Here is a 26,969-nt window from a genome sequence, read left to right as displayed (position 1 = left end):
CAAACATGGAATAGAACTTGTACCAGCAGCCAGAGGCCTTTCTCTGTCAACAGGCTCATGATGTCCAGCAAGTGTCATAACTGCCCATAGGCATCACAAAAGCAAAACGCCCAGCAATGAAGCCCCAAAAATGAGAAAAAAGTCACCACCAATAATTTGGATCATCTGATTAATGATAATATCAGCCGTGCTAAAAAATGATCTGCCAGCTTGTCAAATCAAATTCCTACATAGGAAAATTTGAAGCAATTTCTACTTCCCAAACCAATTTTGAGTACCTCTCAGAAAACATTTCAGTAATACAACTCAAAAAACAACACAAGAAACAGAAGCTTATCTGCAAATGTGCTTGTATAAATTTATTTGTGGATCATGAGAAGCCAGTCTGTTGTGCAAGTTCTTAAAAAGAGACGGGCCAATATATCTTCTAACCATCACAATCGTCTCTTGAAGAAATTATGCCCCTCATGGCACAAGCTTTCAAATATCATTTTTATCGGATGATGAACTTGTAGAAAGCCTTGCCCTCCTTGCTTTTTCAGCTCTGTCCATGTAATCTTGATGAGAATCTTGCTTTGTTCCTTCACAAGGAGAAAACCATTTTATTAGATTCAGGTAAGAACTAAAAGTAGCACAATTCTGTATATGAAAACTACCAGATAGGCAAACCACCAGTTGTAAGTAAAATGCAGAAGCACACAATCATATGGAGTAAAACACTCAAAATAGAGCTGTTGGTGTTCTACAACACTAGAACCGTATCACATCTTACAGGCCATACTATTTATATTTGAGAACCAGTCAATCCAAAAACTGAAAAATTAATAAACAAAGAAAATAATTTCTTATTGTTTCCCCCCCAGTAAACAAGAATTGGAATGCATTTCTTTTCTCATCTGAACCATACCGATTGCCACCCCCTATATCAGAGGACAACCAGATTTGGATGAGTTTGAAATGGTTCAGAGACTCAGTGATTTGCATGTGGGCCTTTCTTTTATATATTTTAGGTTTTGCATCTGGAGTTTCTTTCTTCTCTTATCTTAAAAATGACGGGAGAAAGAGAAGAAAGAAAGGCATCGATTGTGTGTGGGAACATCATACAGCTACAAGAGAATGAATATACAGAAGAAGAATCTGAAATGAAACTATTGTGTGAATGTATATTGCCATGGTGTTACCCAAACATAGTACCTAGTTCTCAAAGAGAAGGATGTTGTGCATTCTACTCAAAGTTAAGACAAATTCATGGGGCTCTTCCTGGAAAAAAAATTGAAATTTAAAGAAAAAACTGATGATGATGGATGTTTCCAAAAAGATATTTAAGTTATGAGAAGAGGAAAAAGGTGGATCAGAAAGTAAAATAATTTATATGCAGTAGGGAAGAAAGGAGACTAAAAATAAAAGAGTCTTGATTTTGGAATAACGACCCCCTTTACCTCACCCTTTACACGCACTGTCAGCCATTTGGTAAAGCCAGTGGGCCGGTCATCTCTAGTAAAAAAGGGTTAGGAAAGAAATACTATCAACGTTGGTGATTGCTATAGTAAAATTCTCTAAAATCAAATTGGCATCTCGAGACTCAAACTAAAGGTAACTGCTCCTAAATGAGAAACTATGGCACCCTTGCCATTCGTACATGCATCCAACCTACTCACATTGGCCATATGCGAACAGGGAGAGAAATATAATGCATTATTTTGGCAGAAGGCAAATTAACCAATGAAATTGTATATATACAAGGAAAAACTAGTATGAATTTTTAAGTACAAAAAAGGGATAGGAAATTCTTCCAAAATGTACAAAAGCTGATCAAAAGAATAGGGAGAATGAACTTGTTGAAAACCATACATCTCGAAAATATAACATGAACATGTAGTACAAGTTAGAGAAACTCTACTCTTCTTAAGGGGGTCAAAGATCCCTAAGAAAAGAAACTTGGCCCCTACTTTTGCCAGTTGACCTGCAGCATGATTAGCAAAATGAGGAGACGAAGAGAAAGCACAACCCAAGTTGCTTGCAGCATCTAGAATTTGGTGAAGCCACCCAGCATATTTCCAAGGACCTCTTTCCGATTTAGACAACCAAGATATTACAAATAGCATAATTTTGTTCCACCCGTAAGTTAGAGAGATAAAAAAACCTTGGCTTATAGTAAACTCTCTAAAAAGAAGCCAAAATCCCTGCCTTGGTGTTGAAGCCCTCTCATCAGCTGGTTTTGGGAAAGCTGCCAACACTGTATGACTATGGTCTCTAATCACACTTGCAATTGCCAATTGAGCTAGGTTACCTAAAGCGCATTCATCAAAATTTAATTTAAATGAACCCATTGGAGGCAGAATCCAAATTGGAAGCAACTCTCCATGCAACCTCTTTGACTGCATGACAAGTACTAATCAAGTTGTAAAACACTTGTAGGAGTAACCTCAAAAGCTATGGTAGTAGAGGCCTAGAAAGAGGAATAAAAGTACATCAAGTCTCAAACAGTCTTCAAGGTCCTCCATCTGTCTTAAAAAAATCCTTGTATTTTTCTCCTGCCAAACTATCCAGATGGATATGAGACAAGCAACACTCCCAGACACCCTAAAAGAAATAGCCATCATATTAGTCACATTTCTAAAGGGAACCTAATATAACCCAACTACTCTTAATGATCATATGTCAAAACCCCAAAGTTATTGGAGATGGTAAAAAATGATTATCGATCAACTATGCACCCCTGAGGCACAGTACAAGTCTAGATTAAGGGCTTTGTAAGGCCTTCTCACTTGTAGCAAATCATCGGTATTGATCTTCTTATTACCCCCACCTATGCAAGGACCTTAATCTGAGATGGAACGTCAGATTTTCAAATCAAATTAGCTCAAAAAGAAGAGTTCAAAGTCATTGGTATAGATAGACATGAGAAGAAAGATTTTACGGTAAATACATGAGAACATCAATGACCAAATTTTCGTATTTGGGAAGGATAGCGATATGCGCACAAAAATAACAGAAGACATAAAAATTTCAAGATTCTCAATTTTCGAATCAATTAGTTAAGGACAAAATGATCAATCTTTATACCACAAGTCTTTCTAAAAATGAACTTAGCACCATTCCCCACTGAAAATGAGTATGAGTAGAAAAATCTGAGAAAACCAGTGAAATAGGCTTCCAATGGCAACAGTGTGATTACCTGATTGTAATGTTGGCACCCCAACCATTAGAATGTAACTTGTAGATACTCGAGACAACCTTATGTCATGAAACATTACTTTCTTTGGGAAACATCTACAGTCACTACCCTAAGAGAGCTTAACTCTCAAAGAAATCTTATTAACCCAGGTTCCTCCTCCGCTTTAGGTTTGCACACTTAGTCTCAACTAATAAGGAGGTCTCTTTTACCCTCCTCATTCTTGAAAAAAGAAAATCCCTTCACAATTTCTCGATCTTAGAAGACAGATTGGAATCTTGAAAACAAAAAAACTAGTAATGTGGGACAAATAAGACTACACAAGGGTTATTTTACTACCTAAGGACAAGAAGGCTTTTTTTAACCATATAATGTCCAAGAAATCCTATCTATCACCAAGTCCAAAAAAGAGTATCCTTAAGGTTCCCTCTAGTGGGAGACCTAAATATGACAAGGGCTAATGAGAGCCTTTACATTCTAGCAAGGTAGCTAAACTTATTATTTGATCATGGCTAGTTTTGATTCTTGATAGTGTGCAGTTATCTAGATTTATCTTCAGACCTGATATATGCCAGAGAACTGACAAATGATTTTAGCATTTGCAAATCTTTTATACCAACGCATGAAAAAAATGGTATCATCTACAAACTATGAGTGCAACACGCTAATTCTACTTCTTCCTAACAAAAAGTCTTCCAAAATGCCACTCTTCAACTCTTGGCAGAAGTATCCAAAAAATCAACAGCAATGGTAAAAGAAAGGGGAAAGTGGATTGCCTTGTATTAACCTATTAGTTGCTTTAACCCAAACCTTGGCACTTCGATTTCCTAAAACTGCAAAACTATCAGAAGATAAACATTCTGAGTCCTCCATCTTTTACAACACCTATTTCTTTCTGATATGTGAACTAGCCCGATCCACGTGATCATATGCCTTTTGTGTTTTCTCATACATTGCTTTATTTGCCACTAATGTTGCATTTTCCAATGCAACATGATGAAACTTTGGTCATAATTTTGTTCAAATTTATCACCAAAATGCAATCTTTTAAAAACCAAACTAGTGATTGAACTGAAAATTCTTATTCATCAAAATGCACGAACAAGACCCTTGTTCATCAAGGGTCTCTTCCAATGGAAACTCCTTCAAAATCACTTAGAAAGCCTCTCACAATCCAAGGGCTTCAGGCCAATGTTATTCCATAAAAATTTTATCAAACCAGTAGAGCAATGTTCCTCAGATATAAGTGCACCTCTATTACAACCACAAATCATTTTGAATGAATCTTTTGATGATCTCTAATGCCTACCATGCCCAAACAAATGGCATAATCAAATTAATTAAACATGTTGGGAAAATTACCTTTTGAAAATGACATAATAAACTAACAAGTATTCTGTAGGAGTTGTTCAAAACTAATGGCAAGAAAAAGCTAAAACAAATTTGAGCAGAAAACCTCTTCAGACATTCAATTTCAAATCAATGAAAAAAATAATTACATCATCTTGGATTTATTACAGGCAAACTAACTTTTTGATCATTAATTGTACATATTGGAAAGATTGTCTGTCCTTCTTCGTATTTATCATTCAGTGAAATTGTTTCCAATCAAAAAAAGAGAAAAAAAAAAAAAAAGAAGCCAGGTATGTCACTTCATAATCCTTGACTACAAACAATATGATAAAACTAAGATATGTTTTCATGGTGCTTATCTCTTTTGTCAAGTGAACAGAAGGATTGGGCTTCATTACCCTTTTTATTTTTATTTTAAAAAAAAAAAGAAAAAAAAAAAGAAAAAGAAAAAAGAACACACTGAACAAAAAGCCAAAATCAAGGAGGAAAATAACTCTCCAAAAAAGTTTGGAGTCAAAGCACCCTTCTTTGCTAGGAAGTCAGCTTACTGCTGCTCTCTTTAACAGTGAAAATTCACAATCTCCCCACGGAAGTTTCCCCAGTCAAAGCACCCCTCTATTCTAGGAAGTCAGCTTCCTAATTGCTCTCCTTAACAATCCCCACAATATAACTACCTAGAAATGTACCAAATCTCTCTGGAAAGATACACAAACCGCCAAGGAATTGCCAACACGTTTGTCATCCAAGAAATGACAGAAGTATTCCTCTCCATACACAAACTTCTCTGCATTGTGTAAAAGTTTCAGAAGGGTTCTAAGCTCAGCTTCAACAGCAAAGGCCAAAGCCATTCTGAACAAGTCTCAAGAAGGTAAAGCCACTTTTATCTAGAAATCCACCAATCCCAGCATGGCATACATCACAGTCCCACTGTTTTTCACAGGATATATCTAAGTTCTTTTGTTGATACCTGCTTGCACTTTTTCCTCTTGCCTTCCTCAATTTATCTTAACCAAGGATCAAATCCAGCATCCTAGATTCAATACATGCTCACAGTTCTAGAACCCATGTTCTTTACCCTTGCCAAACGCCATCCTGAGCTTATCCAGACAGCTTTGCACCATCTCTCATTGAGTTGATCGTTATATACCATCAAATCTCACCAAATGCATTTGCAGAAGCTAAAACAGAAAAATAACAAGCGTACAAGGGGCATAACCCCAAGAAAAACCATCAACAACTGAACTCCACAAAATTAAAAGATCAAATCCCTACTGGAATAATCAAGCATATTTCCAATATTCTTTAAATAAACTAACTTTTGTATCAACAAATAATTTGGCCGAAACTAAGGGTTTTTCAAGTCAAACCTCTTTTTGGGCCAAGAAAGCCCAAGAGAAAGGAAATCAAAATTTGATTTCATACAATAGAGCCAAGTAGCTGTATCAGGCGTTACAGAATGGAGTTTCAATCAAACAAAGCAAACCCCATAACTGACATTTGAAACTTCTTCCGATGCTACAAAATTTTCTCAGCAACCAAACAAGCACATTTCGGGATTATCATCCAGATTGGGCTTAAACGGAGGAATTTTAATCAAATAAAGCAAAACCGATGACTAAATTGCAGACTCTTTTCTTTTTTCTTTCACGTTCCGAGAGTTTCTATGCAATTACACAAAGCAGGAAAATGACGAACCTCGGGTCATTAGATACCATGGAATCCCAAAGGCGATGCTGAAGATGGCAATGCCCGCAAGGACGTGCTTCTTGTCCCCACTGTAGAGGTAGTACTCCATTCTTGACCTGAAACCTCCATTGCCGCCATTGCTCTTGGCTTCGCTTCCCATTCTCTCAGGAATCAAACAGCTAAACCCTCCCCTTCTTTGCCCAGTTGTATTTGTTATATTTTTTGGGGGTTTTAGACCCCTAATGTAATGGAAAAATATTTATTTGAAAATTGTGACATAATAATTTAATAAATGTGAAAAAAAAAAAAATCAAAGTCACCCCATTCATAATAAAATATGGGGAAAAAAAATAAAAATTATGATTGTTCCCATAAATACTAAGAAAAAAAATGATAAGAAAAAAACTTTTCTCATTTTATTATAGAGAAATGAATTTGAAATCAGCATTAAAATAATTTAGACTTTGAATTTATCTTCTTTTTTTTTTTTTTTTCTTTTTCTCATATTTTTCCTTAAATTTGTTAAGAATCAAACATAACTTTACTTCAAACTAAAAAATTAAAATTAATAATAAAAAGAGAGAGTAAAAAAAAAATAAGTTTAAAAAAAGGTATGTAAATATATAAAGGGAGTTTTTTCATTTACATGAATTGATCGATGGAAATTCATACTAATGGATCATGTATTGTGTTGTGTCAAAGTCTAAATATTATATTATATAAGTCAACCCAAACTTGACCTGAATAATAATTATATAAAAAATATAAATTTAAATATTACATAATTATTACACAAATAATAGGTCATATAATTTATTTATAATCAGGTCATCTTATTTAGTCAGCAGGTTGAGTTATATCTTATATAAGTCTTTATAATTAATGTTTCAATCAAATACATTTATGACTAAATTGATTTATTTATTTAAAATGTCAAATAATTTAAAGTATGATTAGGTCAATTAGTAGAATTATTAAAAGGGTTAATTCGGATCAAATTCGTATTATGCAAGTTAAACTAAAAACTTTTTATTCATTAAATAAGTTATGCAATTCGACATGAATTTAACTTAAATTGAATTATATTCAACCCAAATTGAATTATACTTAATTCAAACTCACAAATAATGTATAAGTTGATATGAATTTGATCTAAACTGAATTATATTCAACCCAAACTGAATTATACTTAATCTAAACTTGTAAATAATATGTTATGTTCAAATCATGCTGAAGAATTGTATCAAACTTTGTTACCCCTACATGAATCAACAAAATACCTAATGAGTAGTTTCTTAAATGTTCAGTTTTATTTTAAAATTATTCATCTAATATTCTTGTTTATTTCTTAGTAACTAAAGGACTTCCGTATCGTCAACTTGCCAATCATAATGTTGACTTTGACAATATATTGTGATTTGCCATAGTGATTTGTTTGCTAGGCCATTGATAATATATCATGGGGATTATGAAAAAGAAATAAATATGAAGTTTTTTTTTTTTTTTGTAGTAGTAGTAAAATGTGTTATGCTTGTTTGGTAACAATTTTCGAAAACAATTCTTAAGAACGTTTTTTTAAAACTATTTTCTAATGTATTATAAAACAAAAATCTATTTGGAAACGTGAAATATTTTTAACATATTTTAAATATTTTTAAATATGTTTTAAAAATAATTTTTATATCTACTGCTTTATTTTTAATCATTCTATAAGTTTATATAATTATTTTTTTAAAAAAACGAAAACAATTAAAAGATATTATCTAAAAATACAGTATTTTCTATTTTTAAGAACAAAAATTAAACACAGTTTTGTGGTTGTCAAACATGTTTTTCTATTTTTATGTTTTGGAGAATAGAAAACTATTATTCAAAACAGTTATGAAGGTATTGAACTCTCTTCCAAGTCAATTTTTAAGTTATTGATATTTGCACAGAATTGTTTTCACCTCGATTCACCATGTCCATATCCATAGTTTGCATTTTTCTTCATGTTCTATTTTATATTTTTTATTTCTACTTTTTAGTTGTTCATTTTATACAAATGTTTAAAAAATTTATTTTCTTTAATTTTGAAAATATTTATTTTATTTTAAATCACAAATGGTAAAATTAAATGAAATTAATTAATTAATTCGATTTTAATTATTAATTATTTCTTTAGGATTTCAAGTCATATATTACTATTTTTGTTTAAGTCAATTAATATATAAATTCTATTATTATTATTATTTTATTTTATTATGAGTTCTTCCCATTTGAAAGTTTCACAAAAAGATTTTGTGTGGGAAAAATATTATTGAAGTTTTCATAAAGAAGTATATAAGATATAAGTTTTGTAATTAAAGATGCACGGGAGGGGTAAATAGACTTAAGCATTACTTATCTAAAACCTATCATGTTATGAAACCATGTAACAAAGTCAATAAAAACGTTATATTAGAATCCAAAAAGGCATTAACTAATTATAAGGAACAAAAATAAAAAAGAAATTGAGAAAATAAAGGCTAATCTTAAAAGAGAAAAACACTAAGAGGAGGGGTAAATTGGGTTTTTAAAAATTTCTTTTTAAATACAACAAATTTAAGCATAAGAGAAACAAATATAAAGAGATAGAGTTAGAGAAATCAAACTCATATTTTATAGTGGTTCAATACTTTCTTTCCTACGTCCACTCTCCTCAAGCTCCTAACCGAATGTGGATTCCACTAACTTGAAACTTCAACTAAGCTTTTAATCACCTTTACACTTGGATTCAGGCTCCATTAGGCTTTTACACAATCTCTTCAAGTTTCAACTCACTTGAAGACTTTAACACTCAATTAACAAGTTTGAATCTCTCAACCTAATTCAACAAAGGCTCAAATACAACTCAAGGCTAGGACGAATCACAAAGGTGCACTAAAGGATATGCAAATGGAAATATAATGCACCAAGAAAAGAAATGAGAGCTTTTAGGCAAGAACAAGTAGGTAAACAAATAATTGCAGGTGTTTTCTTGCTCATAAATGAAGTGAAGCTCTTTATTTATAGGTTTCTAACATCGAGAGCCAAGGAAACCAAAAAACAGCCTCAACCGGTTGAGTTGGTGGTCGACCAATTCACTGGCCGTTAAAGCATTTAATGCTTGGTAGGTGACCGTTATCCTCGACCAGACCTTGACCGGGAAGGAAAGGCTACTGGAAGAAGAGAGTGTTTTTTACACCTCTTGATCGAGAAGAGAGAACTAGTCGATTGGTACCTTGGCCGGTTGAACCGATTTGGACAAAGCCTTGATTGGTTCACCATTTTTTACTCGAAAACCTATCTTTTTCTGGTCTCTTCGCTTCTAACACTTAGGCAAGGTCTTTAAGTAAAATTATATGCCAATTTTGAAACATTTTGCCTAAGGTTCATTTGATAAATCTTGGATTTTGATGGAAATGTAACTTTAAAGCATAAACTGAGTTTTTCAAATATGCATAAAATGATATGTAAATCCTAAGTGCACTCATGCATTCATCTTACATATGTTTCCTATGATTAAAGGTCCTCTAAAAGTATTGATCTTGCATCTATTAGGTTTTTTGATGAATTTCCTAATTAACACCTGAAATTCTTTATAATTCAAATTAATTAGTAACTTAACCATGGTTTGTTATTATTAAAACATGATTAGGAAAACTATTGGGCTAACAGAAATGGATTATTCTAAGAAAGTTGATAATATGGGTTTAACTTGAGAGTGTCTTTTATAAAATAATAGGGACATTAGAGATTAGGAGTGTTAGTGGGAGTGGGGAGCCTGTTCATAGGGGACCCATGGATAAGTTCACCACTTTATAGCTTAAACAAAATACTTTAAATTCCAAGTGGAAGCAAAAAAAAAAAAAAAAGAAAGGAAATGTATAGGAAAATTGGTTGGTTTATGTAATCAAAAGGTTTTTCATTCAGTACAATGAATGATCCTTATTAGGTTCCTAGAATTGATGTTATTGCAAAGTTAGGACTTGGGTTTAAGCCTCCATCTATGCATTAATTAAGGACATGAGTTCTTAAAGAAGAGGTGAATGACATGAATATTGTGATGGAAGAACACAAAAAAACTTGGAAGCAATATGAATGCTTAATTACATCAAATAATTAGACAGATAGAAAGAGTAGGTGTTTTATAAATTTTTTAGTGAATAGTGTTAGGATAAAGCTTTTAAAACCATAACATGATATGATAATTATTAGGATAGAGCCTTGGAAAATATGACATTGTGTAACAGTTTGAGATTCATTAATAAATTTATTTATTTATATTTCTTATTTAATTTATTATCTCATTTGCATTAATTGATTATCTCAGCATACATACCCATTTCAATTGCATTGTACATGAATTGGGTTTATTAGGAGTTGTACAATCATATACCATTAAAAATAAACAAATAATCTTAACTAAAGTAGCATAATTGAAAAATAAAATAAAATTAGATCATGTCTTGAATAGTTGTTGAATAAGTTCGAACCCAACAAGCAATAAACTCTTTTTTTTTTTTTTGGCTAAAATCTATGGTTAGTATGGACATCATTAATATTCTCATATTCATACTTTCTGATTATGAGTAATGATAATAATATATAGTTTCTAGTTATGTATAATAATATAATATTTTTATATAACTTTTGTTTTTTTATAATTTCTAGTCATGAATGATAATAATAATTATATAGCTTTTGGTTATATATAACCATAATATTTTTCATATAGCTTTTGGCTGTATGACCTTTAACATTTAGTTTACATAGTTTCAAAATATAAATAATTAAAATTTAGATAATCAAATAATGTAAGGCAATGCATAATTATAATAATTACATATAAAAAAAAATTATATTAGAACGTACCTTCTTGTAATATTTGTGATTAGAGCCTTCCATGTGTTATAAAATAAAAGAATGGGAAGAAGAAATGAGAAGAAAATAAATGAGAATACTAAGAGAAAAATAGAATATATTTTCATTAATAAGTCTTTTCCTTTTATGGAGACTTTAAAAGAGATTTATATTAATATAAATGATCATTCATAAGTCCCTATAATTTATTATTATCCATTTTACAAAAACATTTTTCCCTAAATTTCTTTTTTTGCTCCTCAATATCAGGACAAACCAAAAAAGAAAGGAAAAAGAAATATTATCTTCCCTTTTTGTTAGAATTTTTTTTAGTTTAATTTATTATGCTTTTTTTAGAGGATTACAAAATGCAAATATTTAACCTATAAGATAAATCTAAAACATACCATTATACTATACATAGGTATCATGAATAATATGAAATCGAACCTTAAGACATTTGGACTCTTTTTACTAAGGTGGTGTTTGTTTTTTGATTGAGTAGAAAAAAAAATCAAATATTTGACTTTTTCTATTTAGCTAAAAGCAATTTGTTGATATCAATCAACATAATTAAAGTGAACTAATTATCAATATGTTCAATTTAGTTATATTGGTTGAGATTAATACATTACTCTTAACTAATTAGAAAAAAGTCAAATATTTTAGTTTTTTCTATTCAATTAAAAAACAAATACAGTTCAACTCTTACTAAAAAAGGAATCAATTGGTGGCATCTACCTAATCATTGAGATTGATAAAGTTTGCTATGGAATAAAAGATTGACACTAGAGAAGTGAAGAAGTTTTTTTTTATGTAGCTTGTGAGCTTGAACTGATAGAGGAACGTCGTATTTTGATTTGTACAAAGCAAATTGTTGTGTTACCAACACATTTAAATATTTTTAATGCAAGACACATTGGTCATTGCTCTTGAGAAAAAGGATTGTGGCTAAGAAAGGTTGAACTTAGAGAAGTGCAAGAATAAATTATGTTTCCATAGAGATTTAAGATATTACAAAGTAATAAAATTCAAATAGCTTTAAGTTGTTGTCATCACTATCTTTAAAGGGTTTTTCTACGTAAACTTAATGATTTATTTTGCATTGAATTTCAATGATTAACTTTTATATCATTGATTTTTCTCTTTTATATATATATATATATATATTTGTTTCTTAGCAACGTAATAAATCCTTCATGAAGATATGATTATGATTTGGATATATATATATATATATTTAGCACTAATACTAAGAGCTCGTTTGATAATGATTTTAGGAAGCACTTTTAATATTTCTAATACTTGAAATTTTTTATCATTTAAGTATTAAAAATGCTAAAATTACTTTTTAGAATCACTCTCAAATGTACTCAAAGTTTGACAATTAAACTTGTTTAATTGGATAAATGAATTGTAATATTTTTTTTCAAGATATTAAAACCTTGCTGATTTCCTACTAATATTAAAATCACAAAAACCCTCAAACCATAAATGAATAAAATAAAGAAAAAGATGCATAAAATGAAAAAGAAGATAGGTAATTAGGGAATAATATACTATGAGCAAGAAACCAATATTTTTATATATCAAATCATAAATTTTGATGGTAAACCAATTTCCTCTAACATTTTATTTTATTTTTATTTTTATTTTTTATATTTATTTTCCCATTTTGATTTTAGTTCATATTTTATTGTTCACACAAAGAATTTCAATATCTTCTATCATATTTTTTAATTTAAATTTTATTTTTCTATTTTTATTGTTATTAATCTTAATTTTAATTTTATTTTTATTATTATGAATTTTTTACTTTAGTCATGTGTGGGAGGGCTCATCATACATGAAACGTAATGTGGTAGGATTTACATAAAATTTTATTTTATTTACGAAATTTTAAAATAATATATTATTTATTTATTTATTTTAAGAAAATCTTTCTTATATGGAAACTTTTAAATTCCAGAAAACAGAGTTTGAGCTTGGAACCATGCCCCGGACTTGGACTCAAACCTTCTCCGTCTACTCCAAACTCTACCTGCTAGGCTGCAACCAAAACCCCACAAAATGGCACTTTTCACTCTCTCAAAGAAGCTCCCGTTCCCAAGAATCTATCCTCAATTCTTCCTCACCCTTCTCCTCCGCCCCGTTTCCTCACATTCACTTCAAACTCTCTCTCTCACATTTCCTCGAACACCTCTACACAAGCCGCGTTTCTCAGTTCCCCGGCACCTCTCTACCCAAACACTCTACGACCCATTTGATTTGATCCGTTGCAAAGAGGATGTCTGTGATCCACTCAAATCGGGTCTTCCCGAATTGCTCGAACGGCTTGAGGGTTTGTCCTCGGAAGCCGAGGTCATGGCTGTTCTTGATGGGTCCGGAGTGGAGCCGAACCAGGAGTTGGTTTATTGGGCGATTTGGGGGTTGAGAGAGGATTGGAGATTGGCGTATTGGGTGTTCAATTGGGGTGAAAAATGGGGTTGTAATAGTGAGAGGACTCGTGGGTTGGTGATATGGATACTGGGGAATTGTAAAAAGTTCGGTGTTGCTTGGTGTTTGATTCGTGAGTTGCATCGGTCTTCGGTGGATACTCGCCGGGCAATGCTCATCATGATTGATCGGTGAGGCCCAGTTCCCTTTTCTGTTTATTTGTTTGCAGTTGCACTCTATTTCGTTGCTGAGAAACCTGGAGAAAATGGAAGAAGATAGAACTCTGTATCTCATGTTTTATATGGTCTTAACTTACAGTGAGTAAAAAGCGCTAATCTAATCCCAACTTAGCTTCATAGTTATATGAGGCTCAACAAAGGGGAGATTTTGTTCTTGAGGTTCCATACTACGAAAAATCCAACATTAAAAATATATGTAATTTTTTCCTTTCCTACATTTTCTTAGCAACCAAAAGGAGCTTTATTTTAGTTTTGGTTGAAATAAAGAACTATCAGGAAGTGGAGTATGTGCATTCCATTTATCATTTGATGTATGGTCATACAAGATAAGTTGTTCTTAATTATATTCGTGATAGTGCTTCTTTATCTGCTGCTGAAACTTAAGGGGCCTGTTGGATTGTTTTGTTTTTTTTTTTTGGGTGGGAATCTGAGGTTGGGATAGTGTAGCTACAACTGTTCCTGGATTGCCCAAGAATGGGAAAGGTGCTAGATCTCCCATTCTGGTTGGTTGTGGCAGGAATCAGAAGCAGGAATCGAGGATAAGTGTGGGGAACATGGTGGAAATGTGATGCAATGGAATGCTAAATTGGCTTCACATCTTGTTTTCCATTATTAGAGAAAGCAAATTGAACAATCTAGGTTTTCATATAAACACCAGATATTTAGCTTCCTTCCAAGGTCATAATATTGAAATAATGAACATGAATCATCTCATAGTTGATAAGATTTGTTTGCATCCTTGACGCCTTAATAATCATATGGCAGTTTGAGTAAACATCAATGGAGATCTTACTGCTCAGGCCAATGCCAACCCTTTTGGGGAATAATGATATATGATGTGAAATATATTACTAATCAGAGTCTCCTTTTAATCACATTTTTTATATTCTGATCTATATGAAGCATTAAACATCTTATTAGAAGCATTGGTAAAGCAACTGCAATAGGTTCACAACCTTCCATACTCATGGCCACAGAATTATAAAGCTTAAACTTGTGCTGTAAATTCGTTACAGCTTTATTACCACATAATTCTTAATCCCTTCTATCTCTTTCTTATTCTTTTTTCTCATCTAACAAACAAATAATTATAATAAAATAACACCTAGATCTAATCACCATCCAATATAATAATACAGTAGAAAATCACAATAAACATGTAATATGCACTAGTTGGATTTTAGATATATCAACCAACATGCATTAGACATAATTTTTTAATCGAGTCAAGTTTCTTATGTTCTCATAATCAAACACCCTGTAAAATAGAGAAAATTTTTAGCCTTCCTGTTGAATTGCTGCACTAACTCATCTGTCCAGTGCCACTTGAATTTTGGGCCTTGCTTGGCTTCTGTTGCAACAACAAAAATAATAAGAAAGTAATTTTGAATGGCAGAATTTTTGGGAGAGAAATTGCAGAGGTCCATGGTAAAAATCCGATAATCCATGAATCAACCAAACCCACTTACATTAAGCAAAACCAATCCTTCATGTATTAAAACTCGAACATGCACAAACTACAAGACAGACTGAAATCAAAATTATAATCTATCTAGTTTTAGGTATTCATTTGGAACCCTAAATTTGCCTTTTTGCACAACCCAAAGAAATACCAATGCACCTCAAAACAAAAATTATTGCAAATATTCAATCCCCCAAACAAGAAAAAGGAATAATAATTTCATTCATAACTGCAGCCAAATATATATAAAAATCTAACCAAAAATTTCTGAATCAAATGGAAAACATGATGAAATTTATACTCTCATAGGAATGGAAAACAAAATCCACTCTCATTGAATGTGAGATGTTGTAGACCTTACATTTAAGTGCTGTCTCTCTTGCTTGAAGAGACAATCAAATCTTTTTTTCTATCTTAAGACAATTTCATTGGCATCATGGAGGCACACAGTCACACAACAATTGTGATCTAATAATCGAAGAGGGGGTGGAAAATGAAACCCCTTGATCATGACTGTATATGGGTATCTTTTTTCCCTTTTTTATGAAATATCTTGGCTTGCTGACCAAAAATCCATTCTAGATGTTGTCATCTCGCTATTCTATTTCTTATAAGCATTGCTACAAAACTGTCTCCTTGATAGAAATTTCTTAGTTGGCATCAAGAAATCTTTGCCAAGCTAGTAGTGTTACTTGAGGTTGGAATTGTGGTTTATTGTATGGCTACTGGTTTCTTGTAATGTTGCTTTCTGTAAAGGGTATCTCATTCTTTATACTTCTTTTTTCTATCTATAAAAGTTTCTATAAAAAAAGGGAAATGTGGGATAAGGTGTAGCCAGGTAAAAATATTTGAACAAATTTGACTTACTTTTCATTGTTTTCAACTCAAAAAGATTAAAGTGGATTTTATTTAACATTAGGAGACTAATGATTGTTTTTTAAATATAATGACTAAAATATCTTTATTTGCAAACTTTTATAAATATAAAAGAAATACTTGAGGTGGCTGATGTCATACATGTGAAAATCATACATGTAATAAAAAAATCAAAACTAAAATATAATAACATTAATTAAAAAATTTATACACTTTCAAACTCTTCACTCCTCATCTAAGAAAGTTAACAAAGCTATAAAAGATTCAAATTTGTATTTTATTTTCCTTTTCTTGTAATTTTCTTATTTTCTTTTATTGTAAAGTTGATTTCATGGTAATGTTGACAAACACTTTATTGTTTTAAACTATGCATATTTGCAACCATGAGCTAATATATGTGCGTGACAAGATAGTAATGCTGAAAAATACCTTTTTTTTTTTAAACTATGTATATCTGCAAGCATGAGCTAATATATGTGTGTGTGTGTCAACATAGTAATGCTGAAAAATACTTTTTTTTTTTCTTTAAACTATGTATATCTGCAATCATGAGCTAATATATGTGTGTGTGTGTGTCAACATAGTAATGCTGAAAAATATTTCTTTCTTTTTTTCTTGAAACTACGTATATTTGCAATCATGAGCTAATCTATGTGTGTGTGTATGTGTCAACATAGTAATGCTGAAAAATAGCATTTTTTTTAAACTATGTATATCTACAACATAGTTTTAAAAGGCTCAAGGCGCACTAAGGTGCAAAGTCCTCCTAGAGCCTAAGGCAGGAGCTTTAGTGAAATGAGGCGCCCCCTATCTTACGTATATAATTTTATATAATATAATATAATTTAGTAATCATTTATTTGTCCTAAGCACATATACCAAGGCCCCATAAATTTTCCTTTATTTTTCCTCCTCCTCTTCGTCTTCTTCTATTCTTCACAAGCACATGAGAGGCAGAGGCTGAGCTAGGGCTTGTTTTTGGGTTTTGTTGGCTTCAAAATGAGCAATTTAGGGGCTAGAAGTGAAGAAAAGGTCCAAAACGACGTCGTTTTGATCCTTTTTTTCAAAAAAAGAATGGGCTCCAAAATGATGTCGTTTTGGTCCTTTTTTTTAAACAATAAAAAATAAAAGGGAAAAACGATGTCGTTTTGGTCTCAACAAATAAAAAAAAAAAGAAAGAAAAAAGGCTTAGGTTTGATCATGTTCTCCACTGCAACTCATCACTGGAGAAGAAGAAGAATGAGGAAGGAGGCGCACCTGTTGGGGGCGTCATACCTTGTTGGAGACGAGCGCCTTGCGCGCCTAATCAACACCTTTGTGAAGGGGTGGTGCCTACAGTCAAGTGAGGCTTCGGAGCATGGCGTCGTGCTGCTTGGAGCCTAGGTACGCCTTTGACAGCTATGATCTGTATATATATATGTGTGTGTGTGCATGTGAAAGGGTGGCGCCTACAGTCAAGTGAGGCTTTGGAGCATGGCGTTGTGCCACCTGGAGCCTAGGTACACCTTTCACAGCTATGATCTGTATATATATATATATATATATATATATATATATATATATATATATATATCTGTGTGTGTGTGTGTTTCTAGAAACCAAATTAAAAATGGAAAATAAACATTGTTTTGAAATGGCGCAAAGCACACTCAAGGTGCAAAAGTGTCCTAAAGCTTAGGTGTAAGGTGTAACTCTACATGCACACCTAAGCGAAGTGAGGCGCAACATATGATACATGTTGATTTTATAAAATGTGACTCAAAATTCAATCTGAGGAACAAAAGATTTAAGATTTCAAGTATTTAAAATAAGTATGCACAATAAACTAACACAATTATATAAAATTTCAATCTACAATTAGAAATTTCAAGAATAAAATATTAAAAAAAAGAAGAATACACATGAGGTGTGCCTCTCCAACAATGTGCATGTGTTGGTAGGTGAGGGGCTATAGCTGGGGAGTGTTTGCTCCTTGAGCCTAGGTGCCTTGAAGCATGCATTTAACAATTATGACATAAACACTAAGCCTCGTTAGTTTCTCAAGAAAATAAAAAACCCAACTCCTAAACCAAAAACCAACATCATCATTTGTTATAGCATCTATAACAACCTCCTGTTTAGGTGGACAACTTGACAAATAGACATACACAAGAATTAGCTTATTGACTCCTTGAATAGCACTATAAGAATCACCCCTAAAAAATTGAAATATTCTCATTATAAATTAGGCGGGACTAATGTTTTTATAAGAAATCTCTAGCCAACCTTCCCGCCATAACAAAACTTCATGAGAAAATATCTTGAGAAATCTATGAAGGTAAAATTAGGTTGCAATAGGAAAATTGGTATTTTACTACATGGTCTTACGACTTTGTAGAGACCAATGTTTTTGGTAAACAATCGCTCGGGCTTGGTCATTGCAACCCCCTTTGTGCAACATTATTATCCAATAGATTTAAGAAACAAAAAGCACCACATAGAAAAGGAAATCTTTACAAAAAGTAAAAAATGATTGGTAAAGTTACTTGTAAGGTGCTGAAACTTAGGGTCAAGGTATTTGAAAAGAATGGAGTTCCTTGAGAGGGTTGAGAGAGAACAATTATGATTTTAGGCTTCATAGAAGGGATTTTGTAGGTCACATCTATTCATTGATTACTGGCTTACACGGCATATCTTTTTGATGATTGAGGAAACTTCCATAGCTAAGCCCTTGGGACTTTTCATGGGAGCTCAAACCTTGGTGTATTGATTGTGCTTGCCATAATCAGCACTAGGTAATCCAAGGCATTCAACTAGTAGCACAATTTGAATCTAAGACTATGTGCCTCTACCACACATCCTGGCATTTGCCCTAATCAATTGGGCACCCTAAAAGGCTTTTGCCTTACAAGACAATTCGTTAATTTATATGGCATTTTACTTTTGCAAAATAAAATGTCTTATTATTCAACAAAAGGTCATAGATATAATTTTAAGTGATTAATCTCCTTATTTAAAATAAAATATATTGTAATCTTTTTTGGATCAAAAAAGTGAAAAATAAGTTACATTTTTAAAAATATTTTCATCCTGCTGCACCTTTTCCCACTTCTGCGCCCCACTCCCCTCTCTTGAATTTTTAATTATTTCACCTAGGAAGCCTTATCCATTCTGTTTGTGGTTCTATAGAATTAAGTATGGTACATCAAAGTTTGATATTATTTTTTGACACTCTAAAATGATGCTAATCCTCTACAAATTGATGCCTAATTAAGGGCCTGCCATGAATAGTGAGTGAGACCACTTGTCTTTCAATTCTCTTGAAATAGGAAAAAGGTCTAAATGAAGAGTATAGAAGCCCCCATAAGATAATAAAATGAAATAAAGATAAGTTTTAGTTATTGAAAAAAAAAATATATATATTCTATTTGGGATAAATTTTGAAGGAAGTAAATGCAGTTGTTAAATCAACCAATTAGCAATATGAGTGAATAATGAAATGGAATGACTTAATGACATCCCCATTTTTTTTTAAAAAAATTTGAAACTTTGTATGATTGCTGCATGTAAAAAAATTGATAGTTGTTTCTCTCAATCCAGTGTTATGTCGTCTCTTACAGTTTCATTCGTTTTTTTTTTTTTTTTTTTTTGTGTTTTTTTGGAGTGAAAATGAACATTGTCACACTTTGGTTTGGGATCTCATTGTGGAATCACCTTCTTTAGTACATTATATTTTTTGAGCTCTGAATTTTGCAATAGAATACTGAAATTTCACTTATTTATTGTGTGGTTTAGTTGGATAAGAAAATGGCGATATATTTGCTTTATGTTGTTCTGATTTGCTCCAAAGTGAAAGCAAAAACCAAGTCTGCTAAATTGTTTTGCTAAAAAGATCACTTTATTAAAAACTAAGAAATAAATATTTTTGGCTTAGCTTATCAGTAGCAGATGCTGCTGTATGGGTGGTAATAGTGTTTAAGCATTTTTTATGGTTATGCAGTGATATTTTGATAAACCCCTTTTTTCCCTTTTTGCTTGTCGTTTTTTGTTTGGAAAGAAAAGCTTCTTGTCTTTTCTCTCATATAGAAGTACTTTTACAATCCAAATCAAACTGATCTTTTTGAGGAGTTCAAAACACACTTCTATTTTATTTTCTCTTTCGAAACGGAAAGTAAATGATTTCTTCAATTTTGCCAAATAGAAAAAGGGCATTTGTCTTTTCTGATAATTAAATTGGCAGGATTTATTCAAATTTCACATTTATTTTTATTTTTATTTGTTTATTTCACACCCCATAAATATTGAGTGAGATTATGTTATTTTCTTCTATTTGTGTTTTTAACAGATATACTGCTGCAAATGATCCATGCAAAGCCATTAAAACATTCCACATTATGGAGAAGTTCAGACTATCTCCAGATCAGGAAGCATTCTACACTCTGCTGACTGCTCTATGTAAACATGGGAATGTTGAAGATGCTGAAGAGCTCATGTTTCAAAATAAGAAGCTCTTTCCTTTGGAGACTGAGGGCTTCAATATAATTCTTAATGGATGGTCTAATGTAGCTCTTGATATATTTGAAGCCAAGAGAATTTGGAGAGAAATGTCAAAATGCTGTATTGTTCCTAATGCAACTACTTATACTCTTATGATTTCCTGCTTCTCAAAATTTGGAAATCTTTTTGACTCACTGAGATTGTTTGATGATATGAAAAAAAGGGGTTGGATCCCTGGCCTGGAGGTTTACAATTCTTTGATATATGTACTAACTCATGAAAATTGCTTGACGGAAGCTCTCAAAATCCTGGGAAAAATCAAAGAGATGGGCTTGCAACTGGATTCTGCCTCTTACAACTGCATGATACGTCCTCTATGTAAAGCAAAAAAACTAGAAGAGGCAAGAACTATATTGGCTGCTATGATAGGGGAAAATCTAGGTCCAACTACTGAAACTTACCATGCATTTCTTGAGGGTGCTAGCTACGAAGAAACTTTTGAAGTGCTTAAACAAATGAGAACAGCTGGTTTTGGTCCTAGTGGTGATACGTTTCTTCTTATTCTCGATAACTTATTCAAGTTAGATCAACCTGAGAATGCATTGAAGATTTGGGTAGAAATGAAACAGTTTGATGTAGTGCCTGGTTCTGAACATTACAAGGTACTGATAGAAGGCTTGACAAAATTTGGCTGGTTAGTTAAGGCAAGAGAATTGTATGCTGAGATGAGATCAAAAGGATTTTTGGATGATCCAAAGCTTAAGAAGCTTTTGAAGGATACAGTAGAAGGCAATAGTGGTGAGAGAGAAGGGTGGATGAGGCAAGGCAAGACAGATGTGAGATTACATCATGGGAAAAGCAGTATGATGAGATGGAAAAGACTGGGAAATCAATCAAGAAAAAGGCCTCCACTTGTAAAATCTAATTTGAAGATCTGACTAAACATAAAACCCAAAAGCTCGGTGAAAAGGTCTGTGCCTGGTAAGAATTGCTGGTCATGCTAATCATGAGAAACTAGTATCATATCTATATTGGGGAAACCCCTGAAAGATCTGCAGCTGCATAAGGTTTATACTCAGGAATCTTGAGGCCAGTTGGTTTCGTGGCCTGTTTAAGCAGAATGAATTTGGTGTCGCTTTATGGGAGCAATTTTGATCTTTTGCATATTGCTACTATCTTTATGAGGAAAGTTTCATTGAAAATCTTCAAATTTACAGATTCAGTGCTTTCATCAGTCATTGCCATTATTCCTGGTAGGCATTTGTTCTGATCTATGTGGTTTATTGTGCATCATTTTCAAGGAAATTGCTTATTAAAATTGTTTTGTAATTTGTTACGATTCCTATAAACTTGTTGGTTCTGTAATGACTGTTTTATTGTTTTGATTGTTGTACATATTATTCTTATCATAATAACACAGGTAAATATTTTTGCTCTGTCCTTTGCTTTGTCATTTGGCTGATCAAAGTTAGAATTTCAGGGACTAGATTAGCTATAGTTTGACCTTTTCAAAATTGTTGGAACAATCAAAATGCTGTGCATAACTTGCATTTTAAATTTACTTCCTGTTTATAGTTGTGTGATAATATTTTCTAGGATCACTTTTGCTTCAAAGTAAAACTCTAAACTATGATGCATATTGATGGTGGGATCCTAAATGACCTCTTCTGTCATAAATCTTTAGAATAAGGTTTTTTTTTGCATTTGTCAACTAATTTTGGACAATCTATTGGTAATGGAATGAAATATCTGGAAATGTGATTTGTCGATTTGATTTTATCTTTGTGTATATCAACTATTGTTATGTAAGCATTAGAATGGAAGTTATCTTTTGGGATGGTTTCTTATGAGGTTCTTGAACTTTAAACTTTGAAAGAGTTCAAGGTTAAATGTGTATATTTAAAGTCCTTCCTCTTATGACCATTTTAGTTGTGCAATTACTTTCGCTTTTCCTGAGTAGTGCAAATTTTCTTTCTTTTGATCAAATTCATACATCAGATTATGTAATGGGAAAATAATTTTTTATCCTTGTTTGTACTTAGTGCTTACTAATTTTGTGGCAATATATTTCATACAAAAGGAAAAAAAAAAAAAAAAATCTTCCTCATAGATGTTGTTTGGTTGATTAAAGAAATTTCTAATAAGGCTAACTTCAGGGTTCAATGCTTCTCAACCTTGCTCTATAAATTGCCAAATCAAGATGCAGATTTCTTAGCCAAGTGATTTGTATTGACTGATCTTAGCTGTTGGGAACACTTCGATGTTGGACATTTTGATGGTAGGATAATGCTAAGATGATTATCTACAATCAAAGAAGGTGGGCTAGGGTTTCAAATTTTTAGGATTTAAGGAAGGAAACAAGAATACAATTATAGTAGCTGGGTAAAAGGTCAAAATAAAAGATAGGAAAAAAAAAAAAAAGAAAAAAAGAAAAAAGAAAGATAGATAACCTTAGAATACCAATGAAGTCTCACAATTGAAAGTTGTAAGGTGTGAAATTTTTTTTTTATTATTATTCATTATTAATCCCGTTTTACAGTAATTAGTTTTATTTATAAGCTTTGAAAAGCCCTAAAAACTGAATAAAACCATGAAAAAAGAAGCTTAACATGTGCAATAACTTATTAGAATTCTTATTTTTTTTCAAAAATTATTAAATATTCCAAATAATGTGATTAAAAAGAATTTTTTTTTTGATAGGTAAAGATAGATAAGTATATATTAGGAAAAATTAAGATACACTAGAGTACATATGACATATACAAGGAGCACCAAAAGGAGGGTCTCGGAAGAAGAATACAAAAAACACCTAAAACGCTCAATAGGACCCTACCCACTCTATAAAATCAAACAAAGGCAATGAAGCTTCACTTATATACAAGCTAACCCAAGCAGAAAGATTACGAGGGAAAGAAAGTTTTAACTTTTGATCATTTGTTCCGTATCTTCAAAGGCTCTTTGATTATGTTCACTTCAAATTGTCCAAAAAATGCACAGAAGGTGGCTTTCTACACCTTTTTCCTTTTCTTCCTTACAAAGGAGTCATGCTAGTTTAAAAGGGTGTCTTTGACCAAGGAGGAGATTGCCTGATCTATTCTAAATAAGGAGAATAAAAGGTGCCAAAGAATCCTTGCTTTGGAGTAGTGAAGTAGCATGTGATCAATGGATTTTCCCTCCAGCTTGCACATGTAGCATCTGTTCACTAGAGCCTGCCCTCTCTTTTGAAGATTGTCTTAAGTCAATACTTTTCCCCAACTTGCTTCCCATGCAAAAAAGCTAACCTTAGAGGGGACCCATGGGTTCTAGATGACGTTTTTTGGGAAAAGGACTAAGCTCTCCTCCTCGAAAGCTGCATTTGACAGAAAACAATCCTTTTCTCCATCTTTCCAAATCACCTTGTCATTAACTTCTCTTCTAATTGTCTTTACTCGCAACGTTGAAAAGAAATTTTCAACAACTTCCGACTCCCAATCATTCACATTCCTTGTGAAGTGCGGGACCAAAGTCCTCCCCCTCCTAAATCTTCCAACAAATCCACCACCTAAGCTTCCTTTGATAAAGCCAAAGCATACAAAGAGGGAATAGAGGTACACAAAGGCTCCTCCACACACCATTTAATGGTCCAAAACTTAACCCTTCTACCATTACTCACTTCAAAAGAGGTTTTACTAATGAATAGATTCCATCCCTTCCTTATAGCTTTCCAAACACCAACCCCATAACCACCTCCAACTTTCAAAGGGTGCTTGCTTGCTCCTTCCTTCCCATATTTCCCCTCTTTAATTTGCTTCCACAAGACTTCCCCTTTAGAAACATATCTCCAACTCCACTTTCAAGGAGGGCCCGATTAAGCAAAGAGAGGCTTCTAATACCAAGTCCGCCTTTTTTGTCCATGCAAATAGTAGTCCAACTAACCAAATAAGGCTTCTTTCCCAAATTTCCACCTCCCGAAAGGAAGTCCCTTTGAATCGTTTCTAGTCTCATTCTTACCCTTTTAGGGATTACAAACAAGGACATGAAGTAGATTGGCAAGCTCGACAAAGTACTTCTAATCAAAATAAGTCGTCCCCTTTTGAGATGTATTGTTTTTTCCACATCGATAGTCTTCTACGAAACTTCTCCATTTCATCCCAAACTGCTTCAGATCTGTCATTGAGAAGGAGTGGGGAAATTTTGGGTTTTAGCCTTGTGAGTTCAACTTTGGATTTTGGGTGAGATTGGCTATGATGGGAATGGGTTCAAGGTGGGTGGTATTGCTTTTTAGAAATTCTTCATTATCAGCTAGTTGATCATGAAGTTCTTCATAGGAGATGGGAGTTCCTTGGTTGTGAATGACACCAAATACTTCTTTACACTCGTTTCCAAGTTTGTTCATGGCAAGGATAACTAGATCTTCTTCAACGGGAGTAGCACTGCATAAGGCAAGCTGATTAGACAAATTTTTTAGTGTCTGCAAATACTAGGAGATAGATTTGTCTCCGTAGGTTGGTGACTTGAGTTTGCCTTTGAGATGGAGGATAAGAGATTGTGATGGGTTAGCATGCGATTTTGTCAGTTTTGACCATGCTTCATAGGCAATGGTTGCAAAAAGTCAAGGGAGAATATTTATTGAGTGGTTATTTAGTTTCTATTTTTGAGTTGTGTCATCCTAGAAGGTTTCTATATCTTATTTTTAGGAGTTTTTATTTTGTTTAGTTCAAGTATTTATAAATAGGAGACTACGTAATATTTGAATAAGAGAATGATAGAAGACAATGAAGTTTTAATTCTCCCCAATTTTATCTTGTAATTGTGTGTTTCTCTATCAACCTCATTACTCCAACAAATTGGTATCAAGCCTCCGCATATCCAACAAAACCTACCAGTGTGGTTGGTCCTACCACCTATCAAAATAATCCAATCATACTGATATGAAGCCATCTGATAGGCAATGAATGAATAGTCATCAAATGTAATAGACTGGAGAGGAGTCAGATGTCCAATTTGTGGATGTTTGAATGGATTAGGGCTCAGAAAAAGGAATTAAAGAAGTTCTGTTGCAGTCCTTGCATGTTTTTACAGTTGAGGCTCTAGGGTATATAGGAGGATTTCTTCGCTAGATTTTGGTAAGTCTCTGTGTGCTTTTTCAGCCCTATTCTTTTATTTTTATTTAATCATTTACTTATTTATTTATTTTTGCAATTTTCCATTCTCTCTTGGGTGTTCATTTTATCTCCCTATTTACATGGGTTTTTGTCCTTCTAACATTTTGTTTTAATTCATACTTCAGAGAGAGGAAAAAAGCCACACCAATACACCTAGTAATAGTGGAACCTGTGTGTTAGTCAAGTCCATTTTGGTATATTCATTGTGTAAAAACAGTATGGATGATCTGAACTAAGGCCAAGATTTTCTTGACTACTTTTGTATCCTCCTCCCCTTCAATTTCTTCAATTCCAAGTAATTGGTGCAGAACTTCCTTGTCCTCTATTTTCCTTGCTTTTCCGCCATGCTAGAAAACCTCCAATCTGTTCATTTAGAATCTTTGCTTCTACTAAGAATCACCAAGGGGTATGGTTTTCGAGCTCTTACCAAGTCAGATGTTGGGACGTCGATGTTGTTGGAGTTTTCTGTGTTTCTTTTATTTTTACCTTAATTTGTGTAATGCACTCGATGTTTCTATAGAAACTAAGAAATTTCCATCCTCTTCGGTTTGCTAGTTAGATAAGAATCCTGTTTTCTGCCATCACTTTGTATACATATAAATAATAACATGACTTATTTAGGTTTCAGAATACGCATAACCACCTTTAGTTTACTAAAACAATGCAGATTAACAACATATGGTTCCGTGCTCTTATAATCTCTGGTTTCAGGTTGGAACAGGAGAACATTTCTCATCTCCCCATCCTGAGAGTGTGATGATGGTGAGCCCAGAAGGCTGATGAGGCTGAAGCCCAGGGTCTCTGGAATACCCTGATCATGTTCAAAATGGAGGATGCTTTAAGTAGGGAAGAAATATGCCCAGGTCTGCAAAACCAACCTTATGCAATCTGCAGCAGGGAATCAATCAGATCAATTTTGAAATTGAAGAGTTGTTGAAAGAATCTGCACAAGACAATGGTGATAAGATTGAAGACAACACATGATCAACTATAGACTCTGGGCCCAAAAGGCATGTACAAAAGAATATGCTTTATTATTTAGGGAGCACATTCAGAGGCCAAGAGGCCAAGAGTTATTTTTTATTTTTTATTTTTAAATAAAAATAAAATAGAATTTGTTCATTACTGAAATATGAACGTCAATATTTTATGATATCTATTAAAATAAAAATATTTTTGCTTTTATTGTATACCCTATAATTTTTATATTATCAATATATATTTAAAAATAAACTGAGAGTTGTGAGTTTTTCGAATAT

At 32.8% G+C, this 26,969-nt stretch overlaps 2 protein-coding genes across 2 annotated transcripts; one reads left to right on the top strand and one right to left on the bottom strand.

Annotated features, from left to right (window-relative positions):
• Positions 1-230: 230 nt before the first annotated feature.
• On the bottom strand, positions 231-6,423 carry LOC117921691. The gene is made up of 2 exons (XM_034839646.1): positions 6,224-6,423; positions 231-581 (listed from the first exon to the last, which is right to left on the bottom strand). Exons 1-2 carry the CDS (start codon positions 6,372-6,374, stop codon positions 481-483), a joined length of 252 nt encoding a protein of 83 aa, XP_034695537.1. The 5' UTR covers positions 6,375-6,423; the 3' UTR covers positions 231-480.
• A 6,658-nt stretch (positions 6,424-13,081) lies between these two features.
• LOC117921552 (pentatricopeptide repeat-containing protein At1g80880, mitochondrial-like) lies at positions 13,082-26,782 on the top strand. Its single transcript, XM_034839463.1, has 3 exons — positions 13,082-13,704; positions 20,415-21,819; positions 26,422-26,782. Exons 1-2 carry the CDS (start codon positions 13,148-13,150, stop codon positions 21,502-21,504), a joined length of 1,647 nt encoding a protein of 548 aa, XP_034695354.1. The 5' UTR covers positions 13,082-13,147; the 3' UTR covers positions 21,505-21,819; positions 26,422-26,782.
• The last annotated feature ends 187 nt before the right edge of the window (positions 26,783-26,969 follow it).

The sequence above is a fragment of the Vitis riparia genome, chromosome 9, assembly GCF_004353265.1.
Source record: "Vitis riparia cultivar Riparia Gloire de Montpellier isolate 1030 chromosome 9, EGFV_Vit.rip_1.0, whole genome shotgun sequence".
Taxonomy (NCBI): Eukaryota; Viridiplantae; Streptophyta; class Magnoliopsida; order Vitales; family Vitaceae; genus Vitis; species Vitis riparia.
This window is presented reverse-complemented; position numbering and strand designations above follow the sequence as displayed.